The sequence below is a fragment of the Octodon degus genome, unplaced genomic scaffold, assembly GCF_000260255.1.
Source record: "Octodon degus isolate 3935 unplaced genomic scaffold, OctDeg1.0 scaffold00104, whole genome shotgun sequence".
NCBI classification, from domain to species: Eukaryota; Metazoa; Chordata; class Mammalia; order Rodentia; family Octodontidae; genus Octodon; species Octodon degus.
The window spans coordinates 4,240,310-4,264,354 of record NW_004524680.1 but is presented as its reverse complement, the minus strand read 5'-3'; the positions used below and the strand labels follow the sequence as shown (position 1 = coordinate 4,264,354).

General features: G+C 53.1%; 2 protein-coding genes across 5 annotated transcripts in view; one reads left to right on the top strand and one right to left on the bottom strand.

The window, feature by feature from the left end:
- LOC101589835 (zinc finger protein GLI4) overlaps nucleotides 1-19,223 on the top strand; it is a 19,553-nt gene extending 330 nt beyond the window's left edge. Inside the window, exons 2-5 of one of the 3 annotated variants that reach the window (XR_002822728.1) lie at nucleotides 817-977; nucleotides 3,318-3,413; nucleotides 4,041-7,097; nucleotides 19,214-19,223. Coding sequence is in view for 1 of the 3 variants with exons in the window: in XM_004638913.2 (XP_004638970.1) it covers nucleotides 854-977; nucleotides 3,318-3,413; nucleotides 4,041-4,945 (1,125 nt within the window). In the remaining 2 variants the exon portion in view is untranslated. Of the gene's footprint in view, nucleotides 1-816; nucleotides 978-3,317; nucleotides 3,414-4,040; nucleotides 7,362-12,164; nucleotides 12,180-19,213 lie in introns of those variants that run through there. The other 2 variants (XR_002822727.1, XM_004638913.2) reach the window with 2 other exon arrangements.
- Nucleotides 19,224-21,032: 1,809 nt separating this feature from the next.
- Nucleotides 21,033-24,045, bottom strand: part of Top1mt (DNA topoisomerase I mitochondrial) — a 28,031-nt gene continuing 25,018 nt past the window's right edge. Inside the window, exons 9-10 of one of the 2 annotated variants that reach the window (XM_023723950.1) lie at nucleotides 23,437-23,586; nucleotides 21,033-22,169 (exon numbers count right to left, since the gene is read on the bottom strand). In XM_023723950.1, the coding sequence (XP_023579718.1) occupies nucleotides 21,575-22,169; nucleotides 23,437-23,586 (745 nt within the window). In that variant the 3' untranslated portion in view covers nucleotides 21,033-21,574. Of the gene's footprint in view, nucleotides 22,170-22,667; nucleotides 23,027-23,436; nucleotides 23,587-24,045 lie in introns of those variants that run through there. The other variant, XM_023723951.1, reaches the window with a different exon arrangement.

Here is a 24,045-nt window from a genome sequence, read left to right as displayed (position 1 = left end):
GGCCCTGCGGGCGCGCGTGGACCCTGGGCCTGGCTCTGCGGCCGGCCGGGGGCCGCCGCCTGCGTCGTGGCGCGGGTGAAGGGCTTACATCCAGTGCCACGCCCGCAGCCTGTGGCCGCTGGACCTGCCCCGGAGGCGCCACCCTGAGCCGCCACTCTGAGCCGCCTCTCCTCTTCCGAGCTGTCTCCACGTCACCGAGTGCCAGTTACCCGCTGTATTTTCTCCCAGTACCTCAGTGTGAAAGCAAACCGGCTTCTCACACTGGACTCAAGCTGTTTTTGCAAAACAAATTAAGAAAAAGTGTTTTTGACCCCCAGCGAGTCTGAGTTCTGTGAGTAGGCCAGAATTGGGGCTTACATCTGCAGCCTTGGGCTGCACAGGATCTGAGGCAAAGGGCTCTCCCCTCTGTCCTCCCTGCTTGTAAGACAACCCTCCTTAAGATTAAATCTAGAACTTTATGCCCCAGCGGGCATAATTCAGCTTTTCACTCTCACCCCAGACCCAAGAGTCCCCAACTCTAGTACAGGAGATTCTTCTGGGAGAACTGTCATGCTTTTCCTAGTGGGTAACGCCATGGGTTGGAAGGACATGCAAAATCCTTCCCTGACAAACTAGCTCAGGGTGAGTAAACATGACAGGTCTTGGAATCATCTCCCATGCCTAAGTAGGCCCCACACTTTCCCATGGATTCACCTGCACTTACCTCTACCACTGTAGGAAGTCTTCTGGTGCCTGGCATCGCTGGGCAATTGGAGTGTTGTCATTCCCCCTGCCCCATATCCACCCTTCATCTGCCTTGGTTTTCATTTTCCCCAGGTCCCAGGTGCATACACCTTCACCAGGTGTTGGGACGATGGCAGCCCTAGGGGACCTTGAGGAATCCCTACCTGTCCCATCCCCCACCAGCCTCTCGTCACCTGGAACACCTGAAGCCCAGCACCACGAAGCACAGCTTCATCTCCGTAGGCATCCACACGGTACTCGCCTGGCCCACTGTGCCCCCTTTGCCCTGTCTGTACCCAGTGGATCCCCATCTGATCCACAGCCCCACCCCACCTGAGAGGGACCACCAGACACTTGTGCAGTTCATTATATATGCTAGGGCCTCTGGCCAGAGCCCTAAAGATGCTGGGCCCAGGCCTCCATGGTTGGGGGGGGATGATAAGCTTTCCTCAGGGACAGCCCCCTGGACTGTTCCTTCCTGGGATGGAAGGAACAGTGGCCCTGTATAACTAGGAATGAGCCCTCCCTGCCAAGAACCTAGGCTGGTTTGGGTGTGGTCTCAGAGGGACCTGCCAGGATGGAGTGACTGGCGGTGCTCCACCCTGATGGTATGGCCTCATTGGTCACTTGGCAGAATCAAGGCTTGTGGGGGATACCAGCCCTCTAGTGCCCCTAGGGCCTCTAGATCTCAGAAATCAGGAAGGGCCCCTGGATCTCAGAAATCAGGAAGTCCTAAGGCTTTGGGTCTTTGTCATGTAGGAGGCCTCACTGCTCTGAGGAGCTGGTGACATCAAGGATAGGGTCCCAAAAGGACATGTCCTCGCAGCATGCACTGCTGTTGTAGAGAGCACTTTGCCCGGGAGCTGGGCCTGCCCTGTGCCCAGGTCTTGGCTGACAGATCCTGGTATTCCTGCACCTGAGGTCGTGGCCGCTGGAGCTATGCAGAAGGGCTACCATCTGTGTCTGTGCCAGGCTCTGTGTAGTGACTTCCTTAGCCTTCAAGCCCAGTGACAGCCTTTCAGGTGGACACCACAGATAAGGCCAGAGCGGTCACGCACAGCTAGGGAATCGCTGAGTTCATCACGAGTCAGGCCAAAACTAGAAGTGAAGCCCCAAGCCTGTCTCCTGCCTGGCTCCAAGACACCTGCCCCTGCCCATCCCTGGGAGAATGCTGGGAAAGAACTTCTTGAAGTCATCTTTGGGATCCCAGTAAGCAAGGCTGGGGGAGGGGTGGATGGAATGTGAGTTTCACTATCTGCAAAGTCCTGTGTAGAGATGCCAATATCACCATCTGTCTCCCCTCCCTGATAGCCCCTGGACCTCCTCAGGCACCCCAACCTGTGCCCCTGGGGCTTGCTCCCCCACCCTTACTTATTCAGAATTCTGTTGCTACACAGCAACTTCTTATGTCACCCTCGCAGGACTCCTGTCCTGCTGGCAACAGAAACATGAAGGGACAGAAGTAGAGTCTAGGGTTAGAGGTGTGGTTGCTGGTTAGGGAGACTACAGCCAAGGTCTGGAGGAGCCCCTCGCCCAGATAGGTTGGCAGCCTCTGCTGATTCCTCGTCAACAAGGGCAGCGCCTCTTCTTGGAGCCCCAAGCTTATCTCTGCAAGCTGGTTCCTTAGCAGAGAAGACCCCAGTGCTTCATGGAACCTGCCCAGAGTTCCCCCACCAGTAATGGGCCAATGGAGGACTTTTTGGAGCCCCAACTTCCCTGTTCCCAGGCCAGTCTGAAATGACCAGAAGGAGGAGGTTCTAGGAAGGCCTACCCAGAATTTTTGCATGTGTTCCAGCGATCTACAGAGCCCACTGTACACACGCACACATACCATACACACACACACACACACACACAGTCACTTTAGGAGCCTCTTCAGCTGGGTACCTGGTGTCCTTGAAGGAGGAGCTGTCTGTCAGCTGGGAGTAAGAGCATGGAGTACTAAATGAGCCAGTGGGCATAAGATTAGTGTCCTCTCAGAGCAGGAGTGGTAGGTAGAGGGGCAAACAGGACATGGCCCTGTCCTTGTGGGATCCCCTGATATACAGATCAGGAGCCATAGTTAGCCATGGAGTGCTGAGGGCCTGGAACAGCTCCTCTGGGACTGTGTTGTACCTTGACATAGGGGCAGTAGAGGACAGCTGGGCCTGTTGACCAGAGTCTTGGGATAGGTGCAGGACCACAGGCAGCAAGAAGGACGATGAGGTGGGAAGGAGGCCAAGACAGAGACCACCAAGATAACAGCTAACACAGTGAGCAGTGGACCTGCCTAAGACTTCCCAGTCATTGTGTAAGACCTGAAGGAGGGTGGGCTTTCAAAGCCAGGTCCTCAGGAGGGCTTCCTGGGGACAGCTCTTGATATGAACTGGGGAGGAAATGAAAGGTGCTCCTGGCCAAGGAGGCCAGGACAGCAGGACAAGTACAGCTGAACTGCTGTTCAGGGGCAAGGCGCGGTACCGGGCAAGTGAGGTGGTATGCTGTGTGTTGAGGGCTTTGCCCAGAATCCCATCGGAGAGCTGGGCTGGTTCTAGATGGGGGGAAAAGGAAGGGTATTCTGAAGGATGGGGCATGAGCCACAGTTTGCCTGTCCCCAGGCTCACCTTATTCCAGCCCTGAGGTGTGCTCCCAGCCATCAGACCTGGACCTCCAGGATGTAGAGGAGGTGGAGATCGGCAGAGACACGTGGCCTGGTAAGTGAACTAGACCGAACCAGGCACCTCCAGAGCTGCTTAAGCCAAGACTTAGATACACAGGAGCTGGTGGGGTCTGCAGGTTGCTAGACACGCCCAGTGCTACCCAGGCCCTTCGCGTTCCTGGCTGCAGTGCACACCTGCCTCTAGGAGGGTCCAGGTGGGCAAGGGAGTGAGGCTACAGTGCCATTACTATCAAGTCCAGGTCTGTGGAGCTCTGGAGCAGGTGTGGGCCTGCTCTTGCCAGGGAAGTGCTTATTCTACTGAGCCATCTCCCCGGCCCTAAGACCACTTTTGAGAGCCTTTGAAATTCCAGATCCTTGCCAGCCCTTACTGTTAACCCTGGAGCTTCTCCCAGCTAAGAAGATGACACCACAGGTCTCCTTAACCACTGTCTCCAGCTCTAGGGAAGCCCTGCTAGCACACAGGCTCAGGCTGCCAGTTGATGGGTGCTGCTCCCCAGCTTGTGGGGAGCATTCATCTAAGCCATTGCCTGACACCCCTCTCCTCCTTCCCAAGTCCCTGGTGCAGCAGCCCCTGCTCTGCTATCATATAGTCCCTGTCCCTAGAGTGCCACAGTAGAACTGGGGACTGGGTGCCATCTGCCTCTGCCATTTCTCCTTTCAGACTCTGAGTTGGAGCCTGAGCAGGCTCCATCCTCTCATCACCTGCATGGTCCAGAAGACAGGGTAGACCCAGATGACAAAGTGCTTAGGGGTCTCCTGAGGAGCCACCGCCACATGCCCAATTGTGGGAGCAGCTTTGGGCAGGATTCCAGCTTGGAGCCCGCAGGGGCCCTGCCCTGCCCTCCGCAGAGGGGCACCTGCCATGTAGTACTCCTGCCACAGGGCGCCCCAGGAACCGAGGGTGCCCCTGGCCGGGCTACAGAGCTGGGGGACAGCTTGGGCCGTGGCCCCCACCAGCTCGCCCTGAGGGGCACCAAGCCACATCGCTGCGAGGCCTGCGGCAAGAGCTTCAAGTACAACTCCCTGCTCCTGAAGCACCAGCGCATCCACACAGGCGAGAAGCCCTACGCCTGCCATGAGTGCGGCAAGCGCTTTCGCGGCTGGTCTGGGTTCATCCAGCACCATCGCATCCACACAGGCGAGAAGCCCTACGAGTGTGGCCAGTGTGGCCGTGCCTTCAGCCACAGCTCGCACTTCACACAGCACCTGCGAATCCACAACGGTGAGAAGCCCTACAAATGCGGCGAGTGCGGCCAGGCTTTCAGCCAGAGTTCCAACCTGGTGCGCCACCAGCGGCTGCACACGGGCGAAAAGCCGTATGCGTGCAGCCAGTGCGGCAAAGCCTTCATCTGGAGCTCCGTGCTCATCGAGCACCAGCGCATCCACACGGGCGAGAAGCCCTATGAGTGCGAGGACTGCGGCAAGGCCTTCCGCGGCCGCTCGCACTTCTTCCGTCACCTGCGGACCCACACGGGCGAGAAGCCCTTCACTTGCGGAACCTGCGGCAAAGCCTTTGGCCAGAGTTCACAGCTCATCCAGCACCAGCGTGTGCACTACCGCGAGTAGCCATGGCCCCAATAAAGTCTCTGGGTGGAAAAGGAGCCGGCTGCTGCTGAGCACGACTTCCAAGCCCTGCAGGCCACTGCAGGAGGATTTCTCAATCCCGGGGTGGAAGGTGGAAGGCAGTGAGAGGACCCCAAGGCCAGGAGCAGCGCTGGCAGCCAGGGTAGTCAGGCCTGCCCAGATCAGAGAGGCTGCAGTATGGTGATTTCAGGGGGCCACTTGGAGCAGTGAATGAGGACAGGACTGGCCTGCTTAGAGGTGCCCACATTCTTCTGGGCCAAATCTGCAGCCTGGCCAGACTTCCTGGCCACAGTCGCCATGGGGGTCTCTAAGAACTGGGCTCCTTGACACAGCTGCTGCTTCCTCCTAAGTACAGCACATTCTGCCCCAATTGCCCTCAGATCTGTTTGCTCTCTCCCCCTGGCTGAGCAGCAGCAAGATCAGCAGGCTTCTGTGGGAGGCTCCCCCATCTAGTGTTCTCCATGGCCTGAGGGCACCTGCTCTGGGAAGCTGGGGTCCTGAGCTCAGGACTGCATAGGGATCACAGCGCTAGCTTGCCATGGATCTGCTCTGGGAGTGCTACAGGTAGCTCTGGCTCTCAGCCCCTGAGAAGGGAACAGCTCACCTAGGTGAGGAAAGTGAGTATTAAGCAGTGGGGGGAGTCACAGCACCCTCCCTGTTCCAGCACCTCTAGTCAGCTGGAGGGCTGCCTGGCTGCTTTCCAGGTCTCCAAGTCTGACTGCCCCTATCCTGTGAAGGACTATGAGGTTACTACTACTGGACAGGATTGGTTTGCAGCAGGGTCATCAGCCCCAAGCAAGTTGTTTTCCAAAGAAGCAGCTACTGCCACCTGCTGTGTCCCTTAATAACACATGGGATGGACTCCGTGAGGACCCTCAGTGGGTGCCCAGGCAGGACTCAGTTGGCAGTGACTAGACCTGACAGGTGACCGTGAAGCACCTGCTAAGAGAGCCCAGTTATGCTGGTGCTGCTCCAAGACCCCCAGCCACTAGTACACACCAGGAGAGGCTTCCCAGAGAAGAGGTTGCCAGCAGGCAAGGTAGCTCCTCTGTACTGAGTTCAAACCCTCAGCAAAGTCTCTGTGTTCTTTCTTATTGGCAGGACCCACCAAGATGGTACCTGTTGTCTTCCCCATGTGCTTGGCTCCTTCCCAGGGGCCAGCTTCTGTAGGATTCTCCAGTATTCCACCCAGTCCACTAGGTCCTTTCCAGGAGCTCCGAACAGCCTGACAGAATCCATACATGGACTCCTATGGACTTTCTTTTCCTTGTTTTGTCCACCTGGGCTTGTCAGCCTCTGGCCAAATAGGACACTTCATATCAACCCCCAAGTCCCCAAGAGCAGGGCATTGCAGTTGTACCATGCTCCTCCTGGCAAGGCATGCCCATCCTCCCTCATTACTTTACACTGCACGAAGCATCCTACAATGCCAGCCCCAGGCTGGCTCTGCATTGCCATCTCAAATGTCACTAGCTGCATAACTACAGTCTGACCCCACAGGTTAGGTTCTTGATTTTCAGCCTTTCTTCCCCAATGACCATGGCCTTGGTAAAGATGAGTGGTCTCCAGAAGCCAAAAATTGGCTCAACATTTGCCTAATCTGGCATTTGTTCCTCATGAAGCCTCTTTCCATCTCCGGAAAAGGGATGACACAGGCCCTATTGGTCAGGATGTAATAGTTGGAAAGGTGGCCAGTTCCATGGAAAGAGTAATTGGAATGACTCGGTCCACAGCCCAAGAAGTGGAAGAAAATATCCTGTACCTTATCAGAAGGTCACCTGTGGCTAGGTGACCACAACAAAGGAGAAAGACTACTGAGAGGAGTGGCTTGGGACCAGGAAGGGGGCGCGTGCAAATTTGTAAAACAGGAAATTACCATTTGTAACAACATATGCATTTGGCTGCAGAGGAAAAGAAACTTTACAAGGCACTGTGCCCTGAACTCTAGGGCCTTCAAGAAAGGGGTCTTTTGAGGCAGCCTCCAGAGACTAAAGGGAAGTCTGTGAGCTACCTGAACCTTGATCAGAGTGCTGTAGAACAACCCAATGCTAAGGTGTGAGGAGACAGTGACAGAGAAAAGGTAGATGGGTCCTGGATCGCACAGCATATAGTTGCTTGGCAACTTAGGTGAGTGGTCTTAAGCAGCAAGTGCAGAGGAACTGCACAGCGTAGGTCAGAAAGACGCATATTTATGAGTTAAGATGAAGGTTATTTTGTCTGGAGTGTACCTGATTTAGTTTAATATCAAAGTCAGGTACATCCTTGGAGCTAGGACCTAGCTGTCACCAAATGTAATAGGTTCACCCTTTGGTGAGTATAAAACCAATAAACATGACCAAGAGATAAAAGAATGGAGAAAAACTTATTACAACAGGGCCGGCGAGATAGCTCAGTGGACTAAAGCGCCTGTTTAGGCAAGCACAGGGACCATGGTTTGGTCCCTAGCACCACATGCCATGCCAGCCCCACCCCGAGAGTGGGCTGAGCCTGCCAGTGTCCAGGCACAGTGGCACATACCTGTAATCCCAGCCCTGGGGAGGCTGAAAGCAGGATCGCTATGAGTCCAAGCCAAATAGTGAGACCCTATAACAAAATTATTACAACAAATGAGATGCTCACAAGACAGTAATTCTCAAGGCAGTGTCTCCCTATGCAAAGGACATAAGGGGCTACTATTGGATAAACACGTTTATACTGGGGGGAAGAATCACTGCATGTTTATTCTGCTCACATGTTCATAATGGCAGCGAATTTAGTAGTATATAATAAGCAGAGTTTAGGAAAGCTAACCAGTGACTGGATTTTAGCCAAGTTCTTTTGAGGTTTTGTTTTTGTTTTTGAGGGTCATAGCTGGAAAAAAAAAAAAAAAACTTTAAAGGAGGTTTGACAGTCATTTAAAAGAGCACCTGCTCAAAGCATAGATAATTGTCCCCTAAAAATATCTACCTGGCAGCTAACAGTACCATTACAATAGTTTTGTCTACTATAATTTGTTGGGAAAACATGCCAGAAAAAAACAGTAGGGTTGCTTTAGGGCCTTCACAGGGGTTATGAGCCTGTGGATAAACAAAGGGCAAGATCCATCTTAGGTTTAGGGGGCTTTGACTTCGACATCAATGTACATGGTATGTCTCAGTGGCTAAGAGAATCAATTTCAGAACTTAAAACCCAGCTCTACTCTTTTTTTTTCCAGCTGTACTCTTAACTGTGAGATGAATGAGTTATTAATCATTGCGCTGAATCTATTTCTTCAATAGTAAGATGATGTGAGAGGGTCTTCTAGTGTCTTGAGAACCCTTAAATAGATTGAGAGTTTAGTCCCAAAGCAGTTAGCAATGCTGTCCCACTGGGAAAGGAGGCAGGCTGTCGAGGGTGTTGACAGTGTGCCTCTCACAGCACACATCCTTCACCTAGTAGGTAGTCTCATACCCAGTTGTCCCGTGTGTGACCAGGCTCCCTCGCATTAGAAACACATATGCTGGCAGACACCCTAGTGGCTTCTGTTGGATCCGTGTCTAGGTGGAAGAGGTCTGTGTCCATCCCTGACCCCTGCAGCTCCCTTCTAACCACTGAGCCCTTCCAAGCTGGTTGAAGGGTGGGTGAACTAGCCTCCCACCAAAAAGTCTCGCCCCGGGTTGGAGCAGTGCTGCCACATCTCCTGGACCACTCCTCCCACAGAGATCTTGACGGACGAAGTGGAGTCAGATTCCTCTGTCTTGCAAAGGCCCTTGTGGCCTCCATGGTCCCCTTGCTCATCCACAAGCCACCCCACCCAATGTCTGTGCAGCACCACGGACAGCTCTGGGCAGGCTGGGCTTAAGGACAGCCCTGGGATCACCCTGCACCAGAGCCTCCTAGAGCTGCTCCCCTCACCCGCCCAGGGAGTCCCCTGCGCTGGTCAAGTCCCTCAAGTCCATCCAACAAGCCAATGGATACCTCGAGCAGGTCCTCCGCGGTTCCTACAGCACCCAGAAGGGCCCATGGGGGGTGGGGCCTGGGCATGGGGCAGCACACTTCTGGTTCAGATCAGTGGAGATCTGGGTGGCCAAACATCCTGGACACACTACTGCTGTCTACCAGGACCGGCCTCTGTCGCTGGGGTCTTGCTTTTCGGTCCCTGGTTTCTCCCCAGCCCGCGGAGCAGTCTGCTGGCGAATGTCTCACCTCTAGCGCAGCATTCGCACTGACTTTTCTGCAAACTATGCCCACCGTAATTCAAGAAGAAAAGTCCCTGGAAAGGCTGAGTGGCCCTCTGCCTGAAGTCTCTTCGGGAAGTGTCACAACAGACCCTGTTAAATCTGGGCCTTATCTGAACACAGCATTGTACTCTCTGATTCTCTGGAGGATCTAGGTTCTCAGGAATGATAGCGAACCTATTAAAGCTTTCAACGATAAAGCTTTAATGCTGCAAGTATGCCTTACGTTTGCCACCAGGAAGCTCTAAGCATGGCCCACATCTACAAAGATGGATTTCTGTACCTCAGCCTGTCTTGAGTTTCAGAAAGTATTCATCCCAGCAATAGCAGTTGTAGCCCCTACAATGACCCTGTCTCCTACTTCAACTGTGAAAAGGACAGGAACGTGGCCGGGCTCTTTTTCGGTAGCCAAGATTCAAGAGCTGGTTCTTCTTTCTGGAGCCTTGTTCGTTGTCTCGTGGGCTATAAGTTCTGCTCCTCATATCTCCGTTGTTCCAGGCAGCTTTCTTAGGCTCTGCCACCTCCACCCACACCCACACCCTCTGCCCTCCTGTGGGTGTGGGATACCTGGCCAGGCCCCAGATTCTTCTTTTCAGAAGAAAATTGAAGTTAAGTCCTTAAAGAGCACATATTTGTAACAGATTTCTCCCTCTTTTTTTTTTTTTATGTATTTAGTACAAAGTCTACAGGGTCCCACTACACAGATCAGGCTGGTAGTGAGCCTTCTGTTTTCAGCCTCCAAGTACTGGGATTACACGCGTCAACAGGCCCAGTCTTAATTGCCAGCTCAGCGTACCATGCTTCCAGCACAGCATGCCAGGTATCAAACCCCTGTCCCTGCGCTAACAGATTTCTTTTTCAATAAGAACATTTTTTTTTCTCATCATCTATGAAGGAGGGTTTACCCACATTTTCAGTCAATTCTTGCATTAAAAACAAATGGACAGTGAGTATGGTAGCACACACCTGTGATCCCAGCACCCGAGAGGCTGAGGCAAGAGGATCACTGTGAGTTTGAAGCAAGCCTGGACTACATAGTGAGGTGAAGTCTTGCCTGAACTAAGTGGTGAGATCCAGCTACTCAGCAGGCTGAGGCAGGAGGATTACAAGTTCCAGGCCAGCCTGGACAACTTATCAAGATCTTGCTTCAAAGGAAGAAAGAGCTGGAGATGTAGTTCAGTGGTAGAGTACCCCTGGGTTCAAACCTAGCCCTAGGGGAAAAAAAAAAAGAAGAAGGAGACTCAGGGTTTAACTTGTCCCTAAAATAGCCTGTCCCCGGCTCCCAGATTTGTCATCTCCCACCACACGAGTGGCTCTGATGAGGGACTGAGGCATGGTAAAGTCCCACCCACAGTTGTACCAAGGGCTCAGGCACTAAGGCCTGTGTGTTTTCCCATTGTTCTCTGTGTGCTCTCAGTTTACTGTGATCCTAAGTGGATACGGTTTTCCAGAGAAGATTCCAGGTGGGAATCAGACAAGCAGAGGGCTCTGCAGCACCTCCAGCCACCCCGTCAGTGCCTGCGGAGCACCTGTACACGCTTCAGCTGCCCACTCAGGAGAGCTGTCCCGTGTCATGGCTGGTGGAGTCCAGCCAGCTCATTGTGTAGCAGGCTGACTGCAGTGTGCCTCATGCAGTGCAGTGCAGCTGCTTCAGCCGAGGCCTCAGGGTCCGAAGGACACTTCACAGAGCCTGGCTGCGTGGGTCACCTTCAGCAGAGTTCCACAGGTCACATCTGTTGTCTGCTTGCTCACTAATCAACACACCTGCCAAGCCACACACATGATGAGATGGCAAGCAGAGTCCCCAGCAGCCCGAAGATAGCTCCCCTTGGCTGGAGGCGGGTGGGTAACATGCGTGGGAACTCATGAGCATATGATTTACCGTGGGTGACCTCCAGCCGTGTCTTGGGTTTCAGGCAGTCACTGACCTACAGTAGGACAGAACGCAGGCTGGAGTCTTCCTGTCTGCCCTGCTGCTCTAACAGCGTCCCTCCCGCTGCGTCTCCATGGTCCTGTCTGCGGTGGGTGTCACATAAATGAATCAGGATATGTGCGCCACTTTGTGTGTGACTTGCTCAGTGCTGTGCCTTGAGGTTAGTCCTCTGTGACTGAGTGCTCCCAGGGGGTTCTCTCTTGGTGGGTGTGATCTCAATGTACAGCCCCAGACTCACAGCCAGGAAATTGTATCTCATTCTGCATATGCAAGGCTGGGCTGCCTCGTTGTCCCTTTGCAACAAAAGACCCAACTAAAAGTATCGACTCATCGTTCTCTGCCCATCTGCATCTTTTCTGCTGGTGGTTCTGTTCTTTTCCTACATTGTGTTATAAACTTTCTTCAATCCATCTAACTCACCTTTCAGTTGTATTAATTCTGGGACTTATTGCTTCTAGTGTGGCTCTCACCCCTGAAAATGCCTTTTGTTCTTACAGGAATTGTGAGGAACAAACCCTCCTCACCTTTGATCATGTGCAACAGACAGATCAAACCGAGGACCAGGAATAGCGAAAACAAGATTTTTTTTTTCAGTCTTACGAGAAAGGGTGCCAGCCTAAGAAACACACTAACACACCCAGGAGCAGTTACAAAGAGCAGTCTAAACCCCAGCCTGCAGCAGTGCCTACTCCCTGTTCCCTTCCCCCTTCCTTCATTGGCCAGTACTCTGGGTGCCTACGTACTTGCCCAGCTCCCTGTGTAAATATTTTGTGAGTTTCAAAAGAAAATGATTAAACTACAGGGACTAACTTCTTAGTGGCTGGTACTTTTTTTTAGTCAGAGTTAGCATAGTGAATGTCATACTTTATTGACTATCTACCCCTTCTTCCTTTGTTTAGAGACCTGTTCTAACCTAACTTTGGTCACCTTCTCAGGCAAGTAGTTTTTCACTCAGAGTTAGAGACTTTAGCCTGAAGATAGACCTTTTTGTTGTTGTTTTTGTTGTTCCTTTACAGGAATAGACACAAATTGTCAAAGCATTTTCTTTGTTCAACAGAAATGCTTTAAGGAGGGCCGGGGAGATGGCTCAGTAGAATAAGTGCTTGCCTGGCAAGTGCAAAGGCCTGAGTTCAATCCCCGGTTCCACCCAAAAAAAAAAAAAAATGCTTTAAGGAAGGCTAAGAAGTTACATGGAGTGGGGCATGGTGGCACACACCTGTAGTCCCAGCACTTGGGGGGATGAGGCAGGCTCACCGTCAGCTAGAGGCCAGCCTGGGCTATGTAGTGAGCTAAAGCCAGTCTGGACTACATAGTGAGACCCTGTCTCAAAGTGAAAAATGAACTACGACAGAACAACAAAAAGAACGTAACATGTAATAGAATGTAACCTAGCACATTGTTCTAACTTATAGTTTGAAGATAACTGACTCATTTTGATTGTTTGAGGTTGTGTTTCTCTACTTCTCCCATCTCAAACTGTCACTTCATTTCTGACCTAGAGCCCTCTGGTGGTTCCCACTATTCCGGCCTTAGGGCAGGAGCCCGTGTCAGGGTGGCCCCTCTAGCCAAGTGCTCTCCCTCTCAAGTACCCTCTTGACTTCCTACCCACCTTGAAGGACCCCGTGGGTCACTGAGGACAGCTAGAAGGCGTTCTGTCCTTCCTTGTGTGTGTCCCAGTGTCCAGCATAGCAGGGACAGATGCCTTCGGGCCAGTGCTGTGACCCAGCATCACATCAGCACTGACGCGGTTGGGTCTGGCCTGCCCAGGCCCTGGGTACTGGAGCACAGCTTCCTGTGGATCTGTTTTGTACCCTTAGGGCTGCCATATATCTCAGCTCGTACCCTCTTAGTGAGAGCCATTGCTGTTACAAATCCTGTGGGTCACGGCCTGTGGCTGTCCAGAGGTCACAGGGGCTGTGCCTTCCTCTGCAGCACATTCTCACCCACACAGTTTGTATCCTGCAGCCTCAACGATGGGTGAGGCCCTGAGTCGCTCCAGGCCACTCCTGAGTGGCTCTGCCGCTGCCCATGCCGTTCTCTGCTATGTCCTGCCGGCTCTGTGTTTATCCTGGGCACTTGTAGTCTCTTCTTTGAACACCAGTAGCCTTGGTCTGAGATTCTTTTTTGGTCTGTTTTTAGAGATGCCACTTGTAATATCTTTGTTGTAGTTTTTGTTTGGGGTTTGAAGGAAGGAAGGCAGGAGTGTCTGCCCCACTGGTCAGGGGCTGGTAGATGGGAAGGAGCATGGGTGGGGCTGGCTCAGGAGCTGAGGGGTGGGCAGGGAGCTAATGCCCTCAGCCCTGCCTGAAGGTGCACATGCATTGCAGGTGGCCTAATCTTAAAAGACCATAACCGTTAGGACAATCTCTGAGCTCCTTACCCGTGCACTCTGGTTGCTCTGGGGGGACCCCTGTTCCAGCTTAGGAGCATTCCCCTGCCAATACACTGGGGTCCTATTCCTTCTAGCATTCCCTGCTCTGGAGCCTGCTCCTTGCTCTGGGCTGCCTGTTCCTCACAATCGGAAACAAGAGAAGAGGCAAGAGGAAGATACTAGCAAGGCCTGGCAGGAAGGCCCTGAGCCTTGGGTCAGGGCAGGAGCCAGACCTGGCAGACAGTAGCCGAAAGGCCTGCCCACCCCTGTGGGCCTCCCCAGTTTTGCTGAACTCTGCTATGCTCATGTTGTGCTCCAGCCAATAAAAGGGGCATGTGAGGAGCCAGCATGGCTTCTCCACATTCTGTCAGCCCGGTCTTAGAATGTAGTGGGCTAAAGAGCTCAGCATTTGCCAACCACCTGATGAGCTTGTGGCACAAGCCAGAGGGGGCCCTATTTCTGCCCACTTGTCTGTTGGTTCAGCATAATCTGGCCAAGGAGGGGTGTGCCTGTGTACCCCAAACCCAGGTGTATTCTGGGTGCCTCAAAGCCTGTTTTCCTCATCTACGGAACGCCAAGGGCTGACCAGACAGACTCCCAGGTGCCTGAGGGCCATGACAGGGAATAAAGAATATTTTTTGGCATAAGGCGGTACTGGGAGGAGTTCATTTGCGGCAGACTGACTCTCTAAGCTCTTGGTGTTGTCCATTTTTATTAGCATGAAACTCAGGCGGGTAATGTGCTTTTCCTGGGACAGTGACTGTGTAGGAATGGGACAGTAAAATGGGGATCAAGTTTAGTATTTCGAAGAGAACAAGACAAAGTTCTTCCCTGGATGCCTGCCCTTTGTGTGTGGCCTTCTTGTCTCAAGAGGCTGTGGATCTGAGCTTTCCCCACACTGCCAGAGAGCAGGCTGCTGTGTGCAAACTCTGCAGTTCTTCAAGGTGAGACACACCAGCCCCAGACCACAGGGCCACGGTCACACAGTCTAGTCCCTAAAATACTAAAATATTATTTAATGTATCCTGGCCCCCAACAACAGAATAGCATCTTTCTTGGGATTATTAATATTAAAAAGTGATACTGTGGTTAGGGTCTGTGAAAGAGGAATGCTGACTGTTCATCAAGATGAGCGGTCCTGCCTGTCCCTAACACCCTTGGACGTTTGAATGAGTGGAGGGACAGAGCCCAGAGAGCATGTGAGGGACACAAACCCATCAGTGAGCACATGATTCCCCTCTTGCCCATGCCTGCCTGGCTGTGTCCAGCCTCTTCTCCTCCAGGGACTTGCCAGCTCTGAGTGCCATGAACAGCCCGGGCTCCTGGAGTCAAGCAGACCCCAACAAATGAAGATCAAGCACCAGTCCACAGCATCACCCTTAGCAACTCCTGGGATGTGAGGAGCAGCTTCAGGACCCCAGAAGCTCCAGGGAACTAGAGCCTCCTCTCATCTCTGCAAGGCTCTGCCTTGGTCTCCAGCTGCCTGAGGCCATGTCCTGCTATCATCTTGGCCCTGAGCTACAAAGGGTGGAGTCTGGCTGCTGTTGCCAGGTGGCAGGAGGAAGGTGTAGGTCCCAGGTGCATTCCCTTACCCGCTGGGAGAGACACTCCAACACAGACCCCCATGAGTGAGTCTGTATTGGTGCCATCTTCACAAATGATCAGGGGGCCCCAGCAGCACATATGCATGACAGGAACCTGGCAAAAGGGGGAACACTGGAAGGAAGGTCCTGTCAGTGCACTCTTCTCCGCCCCACGTGGACCTGATATACTCCAAATGCACCTGAGGCTTAGAAATGAAACACACACACACACACACACACACACACACACACTTACACACTTTTTGCCATACTGGGAACTACACCCAAAGGCTCCACACTGAGTTCTGTCTCCAGTACATATTCTTTGAGAGAGGGTCTTCCTAGGTCACTTAAGTTGCTCAGGTTGGGACCCTTCTGTCTCTGCCACCCAGAGTGCTGAGGTTATACAGTCCTGCACCACTAGACCCAACTCCACATGATCTTTCTGCCTCAGTTTCCCGAATGCTGGGGTTACAGGCATACATCACCATGTCCAGCTTCCACATTTTTCAAGCTTATAAACGCCTTATAACTAGGCATGGTGGCACTTGTGTGTAACCCCAGCACTGAGGAGGCTGAGGGAGAAGGATTGCTGAGTTTAAGGCCATCTTTGGACTACATAGTGAGTGAGTTCAAAGCCAGGCTGAAGTACAGAGCAAGATCCTATCTCAAAAAATAAATAATAAAAAGTCATTTTACCTGTCTTTGTCAGGATATCTTTTTATTTTTAATTAGACTTTCGATAGAACCCATTTTTCCTAGTGTATCAGCTGAGTATATTACAGAGAAATTGAAAAATGGAGAACAGTAATAAAGAAGAAATCACCAGCTGACACCACATGGAAGATATGCATGCTTTTATTTTTATTTCTTTTACATCTGTACAAATTCTTTTTTCCTAAGCTTGTCAGAGTGGTTTGCATGCCCAGCGTCCTCTGGAACCCAATGCCTCAGTGTACACCTCAGGTATAGCCTCTCACAAAACCACAGAACAGGGCACTTCCCGAGGTGGGGTAACAGAGGAGAGACACCTGACTGTCCTTGGTGGCACAGTCCCCACCCCCTCAGCCCTGGATCCCGTCTTGCCTTCTGACACTGTGCCCTTCTGGTTCTCCAGGTGCATGGGCTTCAAAGCCTTTCTTTTCTCCCAAATAGGGTGTATGGCTTGCAGCCACATAGCGGCGGAAGCAGTCAAGGCCACTGGTCAGAGAAGGGCCATCTGTACCCTGCACGTGATATCCCGCGACACATGGCGTTAGCAGTATTCCAAGTGCAGTCATGTGGCTCGAGTCCAATAACAGAATGGCCACATTTGTGGAGGCAGCAGGTGGCAGGGCAGACACCAGAACAAGCGACCCTCTCTGAGAGAGTCGCAGAGGGCCTTCGTCAAGGCTGTCTCAGCTGCTCCCCAGGGTCTCGGGGACCACCAGAATTAGGTTCCTGCGCGCTCCGGTGGAGGATGAGAGGGTGCCAGGACGCCGTGCCATCGTGCCACTGGCACATCCGCGCCCATCCTGTCACTACCCGAGAGAGGAGGCGGCCAGCCACAGCGGCTCCTGGGACTCAGTCCGGAAGGCACCGCCCAGCGGAAGCGCGGTGCTCTGCGACAGGGACGCGCCTGAAACACCACCATCCGCACGCGAGCGCTCACTCGTTCATTCGTCGGTTCATTCAGTAGCTACGTGATTCGGCCGTCACATCTGGAGCCGCCGGCCAGCCGCTCTCCTTGCCCTGCCAAGGGCCGGAGTCCTGGAAGGCTCGGCGACTCCAGAGCGCGCGTATCCGGCACAGGTAACTGAGATCTGCATCCTCCGACAGTATTCCAAGTGCAGTCATGTGGCCCGGAGCGTTCAGGAAGTGCTGCGGGACGGGGGCGGGGTCGCCTGCGGACCTGGCCGGGACAGGCAGCGCCTCTAGTCCAGGACCCTGGGCCCCCGGGTAACCCTTGCGGGCGGCGGGGCAGGGAGTTTCGGCTGCTGTGCCTGGTGGGCCAGACCGTCGCAGCCTTGCTCCCAAGAGGCCCCACGCGGCGAAGCCCGAGGATGCGCCTCTTGCCTCTGCTTCCTTTGTGGTCCGGGTTCTTTTCCATGCTTCTCGTCATCCTATGCTGGGCTGTGTCGGGTGGGTCAGAATTCCTATCTGCATTGTCTATGTTTCTCCTTTTTGTTTTTGACCATTACACTTTCTCACGTCTTCAGGTTTAGGATCTGAAAAACAATTCCACTGTTTGAATATGTACTACTCAGATACCTTGTTGTACTTGATCATTTTTTTTTTTTTTTAATATTCAGTCCTTTGTAAGCATTAAGAAAAATTTATGGTGGGCCAGCGAGATAACTCAGCGGCCTACAGCACCTGCTTTGGTAGGCTCAGGAGTTCGGTTCCTGGTCCCACAGGACACACGGGCCTGGCCCCAACCCTGGGGCCACTGAGTCCAAGTGTGGTGGTGCACACCTATAATCCCAGCGCTGGAGAGGCAGAAAACAGGAGAATCACTACGAGCTGCGTAGTGAGACACTGCCAAATACACAAATGAAAAAAAAAGAAAGAAAGAAAAAAGAAAAGAAAAATAAAAATTTATGGGGCCAGGCATATAACTCAGGGGCATAAGCGCTTGCCTGGCAAGTATAAGGTCCTGAATTAGATCCCCTATACAAAAATGAATAAATAAAATTTAAGAAATGGAAATGTCCATAAACATACTATTTTATTTTTTTAAGAGCTTCAATTCTTTTTTTTTTTAATTTGTGTGTGTGTGTGTGTGTGTGTGTGTGGCCAGCTCAGCCCACCAGGGGACGGGGCTGGCTGGCATGTGGTGCTGGGGGATTGAACCGTGGTCCCTGTGCTTTGATAAGCTTGTTCTAAGTAGATGCTTTAGACCACTGAGCCATCTCACCAGCCCCAAACATACTAGTTTAAAAAAGAAAAAAAATATGGTAATTTCTCTAGACAACTGGTGTCTCAGTTCCTCTTCTCATATTCCTGGGACAAATACTCAACACTCAAAATTAAGGAAGGAAAGGTTTATTTAACTCAGGTGCTGAAGGTTTCAGTCCATACTCAGCTGGCTCCAAGGCAGGGTGGCTCATGGAAGAAGGCAGCAGTTCATGGCAGTGGAAGGCAGTAAAACAGCAAGAGTAAATGGGAGGAGTAACAGCAACAATGGCTGCAGAGAGCAAGACTGTCTCCTTAAATTTCATTCAGCTATCCACCCCAGGCTGGCTGTAATACTCAGACCCATAATCCCAGCAGCACTCACACCCATAATCCCAGCAGCACTCACACCCATAATCCCAGAGGCTCATGAGTTAATCACAAACTAGAAGTCTGCCCCATGACTGCATGAGGCTTTGGGGGAACAACCAGAGACAAACCATAACAACTGGGGACTGAAAGTCTGTGAAGAACCACCACCTTGCTATGAGCTCCACATCTGCGTGCAGGGCGCAGGCAGCAGCCAGAACTGTTGCAGGGCCCCGAAGATCACTCCTTGGGGTGATGCTGGTCAGGACCATCAGGAGCGATAAGCAGGACATAAGCCCAGCTGGATGAGGCTGCTCCCCCAGGGTCCCCAGCCTATTGCTGCTAAGGCATTGTGACTGCCCACCAGCACTGTGCCTGCTCTCGCTGTCATTTTCTTCCCCTTTTTTCTCTTCTGCCCAGGGTTCTGCAAGGTGCAGCAGGCAGAGAACCGCCAGACCTGACCTCCAGATGCCAAGGAGAGGGAAACCCTGATGGCATCCCCCATAGGTGGGGCGTGAGGAACACAACCACAGCCTGAGGAATTGGGCAAGGACCCTCCTGGAGGGAAGGAGGGGACAGTTTAGGAACTTGGCGCCCACCCATCTACTGTGTCACCTGGCTCAGGCCCACTGCCCCCTAGCCTCCTGTCTTTCTCAGTCCCTGCCCTACATGCCCTCACCAGTTCCTGCTGCCTCTGCCAGACACACACACACACACACACACACACACACACACACACACACACGAGTGCCTTGTGCTGTCTAGCTCCCTGCCCTCAGCAAGTGACCAAGGGAGTTTGATGACTAGAACTGCTGGCAAGCCCCTTGGCCAATGGCCATTTGCCCTCTCGCTAGCTTCCAGAGACACAAGGCCGTGTGTGAAGGCTGTCAAAACTAAGGACCCGGGGCTGGTGAGATGGCTCAGTGGTCTAAAGCACCTACTTAGAACAGGCTTAGCAAATCATGGGGACCACAGTTCAATCCCCCAGCACCACAGGCCAGCCAGCCCCGCCCCCTGGTGGGCTGAGCTGGCCACACACACACACACAAATAAATAATTAAAAAAAAAGGGGGGGGGGCTGGTGAGATGGCTCAGTGGTCTATTAGACACCTACTTAGAACAAGCTAAGCTAAGCAAAGCACAGGGACCACGGTTCAGTCCCCCAGCACCACATGCCAGCCAGCCCCGCCCCCTGGTGGGCTGAGCTGGCCACACACACACAAAAAAAATAAATAAATAAATAAATTAATTAATTAATTTAAAAAAAAAACAAAAACTAAGGACTCATTTCAGTTTGTTACTGTTGCTCTTACTATCTACATAACTAGTCCTTACAACCCCATCTTGTCAAAGCCACTGCACAGCCATGCTCCGATTCTTCTCAGCACTTAAGAGCTGTGGCCACTCAGGACCCACACTGAGCCAACACACCAGACCTGTGCCTCTAATGCACTTACTCCCCTATCTCCCCTGGAGATGCCAAGCCTGGGGTGTTTATGTCAGATCTTCAGTGTGCCCAGATCTGTCGGCATGGGTTCTGCACAGCCCTGCAGCTCTGGGCAGACTGATCCTTTTAGCCAGTGCCACCCTGCCCAGAACAAGCACGTCACAGCAGAGCCACCCCAAGGGGAGGGAGCCTCACAGCAGGGCCAACCAAAAGGAGCATGGGAAGCAGCTCAAGCCCTCAGAGGCAGAAGGAGGGATGTGAACCCCAGGCCCATCAGAACCTCCTGGTCCCCCTCAATTTGGCCATAGTGTTTTTCTTGGGGATGAGTTTCTTAGAAGATGTGGCAGCCACAGGGTCTGCCCAAAAATGTCAGGGCTTCTTGACCTCTGTATAGGGAACATCTGAACAGGAAGAATCTTTGTTGGGGAGCCATCAAGCACTATAGAAGGTCCAGTAGCATCCTTGGCCTCTACCCACCGATGCCAGCACACCCAACCCTCCCTCGTAACAACCAAGACCATCTCCAGGCATGTCAGATGTACCCTGGCTTTATGTTTAGGGGTCCTTAGGGCTATCTTGAGAGGGACCCCTGTGTAGGATGGCCCAGTATAGGGCCACTACTGCTGACTGTACACACATCCTCCATTTGGGGCAGCTCCTTGGGACCTGAAGGCCTGACCCAGTAAGTAGTGTGTTCCTCTCAGTCCACCTGGCTTGGGGGTTGTCCTTACCTTGGCAGGCCCTGTCTCTCCCCTGTACCACCTCCTTCTGAGCTTCTTTTTCTCTTAGGAAGGCCACAGTTCATAAAAAGGACTCTGATATGCCACCATTTTGCTATGATGTCATGAAACTGTCTGGTAAATGACTATGTGATTTGTCTGAGCTGGGGGGACAAGGATTGCCAGCACTCAGCCTGGGATGGTGAGGCCCACAGTCACAGCTGGCTGCTGCTCACACTCTGGGAACTTTCACCTGAGTGAGGACTCCTCCTACACAGAACAGAAGCCCTTGGGGTTAGGGGCTGACTCAGGGAATTCAAGGTCCGAGAAATGGGCTAGAACTGGGACACATGCCTAACTATCCCAGTATACCTTTCCCCATTTCATCTGCTGCCAACAAGCTTCCTGAACTTTTCAGGTCACTAGAGGACACAAGAACATGTGCTAAGTCTGTCTGTCCCCTCCACTCCTGAGCCAGGCAGGCCAAGTTGGGAGCTCTGCTCACTTCTGGGGTCATAGTGTAGGATTCCCACAACCCACCCTGGCCCCTTGTCCATTACTGTCAACACAGGTTTTAAGAAGTGAGGTGGGAAGCAGAACAGGAACCAGACAAACAAAACAATAAGCATCCACTGGGAGTGACTTTATTCTTACCCTTCTACCATGACCATTGCTTAGCCGATTCACTTGTAGCATTGCATCATGTGATGGCTTTCTGGTGTCTAAAGCCAAACATGTCTAACATCTCTTTCCAGCAGATACACAGAGCAGGCCGGCTGCTGCGTGTACCACACCAGCTGCTGAGCAGGCAGAGCAGAGCCCTGAGCAGAACACACCAGCAGGAGGATACAGTGGAGAGGCTGAGCCAGAACCACTGCAGGTGCCTCCCAGGGGCCCAAGGGAAGCCAGAGAGGCCCAGGGAGCAGCCCCAAGGAAGGGACATTTTCGAAGTACCTGAAGGGCAGAATGGAGATGGGTGCCATGCACCCAGGACAAAAGTAGCTGGGAAGGTGGCCCCGGCCCAAGGACAGCCTTAGCTGTGTGACACCTGTGAGCAGGGCTTTGTGTACTCGTTGGATGCAGTGAAGCCCCAGAGCACGCACTCTGGGCAGAGCCGGCTCAGTGCAGTGACCGTGGGAAAGCCTTCATCCACAGTGCCACGTGGTCCTGCACCAGAGGTGTCACAGAGGGGAGCGACCCTATGCGTGCCAGGAATGTGGCAAGGCCTTCGGCCACAGCTTCAATCTGATCTGGCACCAGCGACTTCACACAGGCGAAAGGCCCTACGAATGCACTGCGTGTGCTAAAGCCTCCGAGTTTAGCAAGTGACCATACGCGTGCAGCGACTACGGCAGGACCTTTGTCCACAACTCCAACGTCACACGGCACCGCAGAACGCACCATGCAGAGAACCCATTCGAATGCCAGCAGTGCGGCCAGGCCTTCAGTCAGAGCGCAACCTCCGGCAGCACCAGCGTGTGCACACCGGGTGAGCGGCCCTTCGCCTGCCGGGATTGTGGCGGCACCTTTGGCCGGAGCTCTTTCCTCCGTGAGCACTGACGCATCCACACAGAAGAGAGGCCCTACGAATGCAGCCCGTGTGGTCGCTCCTGCCCGCACTGGCCGGATTCTGCCGGCACCTGCGCATTCACACGGCGGAGAAGCCCTTCCGCTGTGCGCAGTGCGGCACGCTTTCCGCCTCAGCTCCCACCTCCTGCAGTACCAGGCAGGTGCACGATTCTGAGTGAGTCTGGGAGCCTGCTCGGAAGACCCCAGTGTGTGGTCCACCCCATTCGGAAACCGTGTGAGGAGAAAGGGTCACAGGTGGGGGGCTAGAAAGGAACCAGCCCCTTACCTACTATCTTTTCTGAGAAAGGGTCTCCCTATGTTGCTCAGGCTGGACAAAAGCATGTTCCTGTGAGTCCCTGGGCAGCAGGGCCAGCACCACAAACTAAAACTCTGGAGTGGTTGAGTGGGACAGGGACTAAGAAGTGACCACAGGGTGGAGCCATGAGGCAGCACTTGCTTCTCTAGATGAGGCCTGTGGGGGCCGGGGAGATGGCTCAGTAGAATAAGCGCTTGCCTGGCAAGCGCAAGGGCGTGAGTTCAATCCCTGGTTCTGCCAAAAAACAAAAACAAAAAAACAAAAAAAACCACACAGTTGCATTGGTAATCACTCTGAGTTAATAAACTAGATGAGGCCTGTGAAGAGGGGGAGGCCCAGCCTCTGCCTACCACCCAGTCTGCTCTGCCTCCTGCAGGACACAGGGGGCTGAAGGCTGGGCTGGGAGGCCATAGGAATGAGCCAGATGAGCTGAGCCACTTCCCAGGCCAGGGGTTCCCAGGATGGGCCTTTGATCCAGACCGTAACACCATATACTTTGCAGAATATTTTATTTACAAAACTGTCCAGTATTGCTCTTCTAGTGCATCAGCCACATGCAAAATCTCAGTGGCATCAGAGTCTTTCAGAATTCAAAGTCTTCACCCACCATGGCAAGGGCCCAGGCAAATTTCGCTCTCTGTGTCTTGCTGTAAATTTTTTCCACGGGAACCCCAAACCGTTTACACCTGCAGGGAGAATATCAGCCAGAAGGCTGGTATCAGCCCCACATCCTGTCTGACTCCAAAGCCACATAGCAGGGAAACCAGAGACCCTATGTGGAGCCGGCCCCTGCTGCTGTTGGCCACCTGGTCCAGGCACATCCCTTTCAGTGTCAGGGAGGCTTGAGATCTCATGCCTGCTGCAGCCCAGAGCCATGCCGTGAGGAGCTCCAGAGACCCCGGTCTGGTCACTTCTCCTCCCTGTGGGCAGGCTGAGCACCCACATGGCCTTCATGTTCCAGGCCACTGCTGGTCCCCACCCCCAAACTATCCCAAAGCTTGGGGACGGAGGATCCAGGGCATTGGACTCAACATCAGGGACATCTGGTCAGGCAGGTCCCTGCCTACCACAGGGAACACAGGACAGGTTAACATACCAGGCAATGCTGATCCTGGGGTCCAGGTAGCTGAGCTTAGATGTGCCCAAGGCTACCTGCTGGTTCTCCTCTTTATCTGTGGCCTTGGTACTCAAGTGAACCAGCTGCTCCTCCAGCTTCTGCAGCAGCCTCTGCTTCTTTTCCAGGATGCTGGCAGAAGAGAAGGGGTCCTAGGTGCTCTGCCAGTGCAGTGGCATGGAGCCCATGCTTCGAGCCACCACTGCCTTCTCTGCCCTATGTCTTCTCTGCATGCTCTGCCCATGACCCTCCCTGGTCAACATCAGCCCCCACCCCCATGCAAGGTAAGATGTCCTGTCAGGATCAAAGACCAAAACCCAACTCCAGCTCACCCAGGTACCAGGGGCCAAAAGGACCCAGACCCAGAACAGACACTTCTGAGCCACAGTAGGGAGAAGAGACAGCACAGTCAGGCTCCTCAGAAGGTAAGTGAGGGAGATGCTTAATATAAGAAAAAGGCCAGCAACCCCGCAGTCACATGACAAAGGCAATGGAAGCAGACATCTCCTGATGTCTGAGAAGATACTCAAGCTTTACTCCTGCGCCCTAACACACACACACACACACACACACACACACACACACACACAC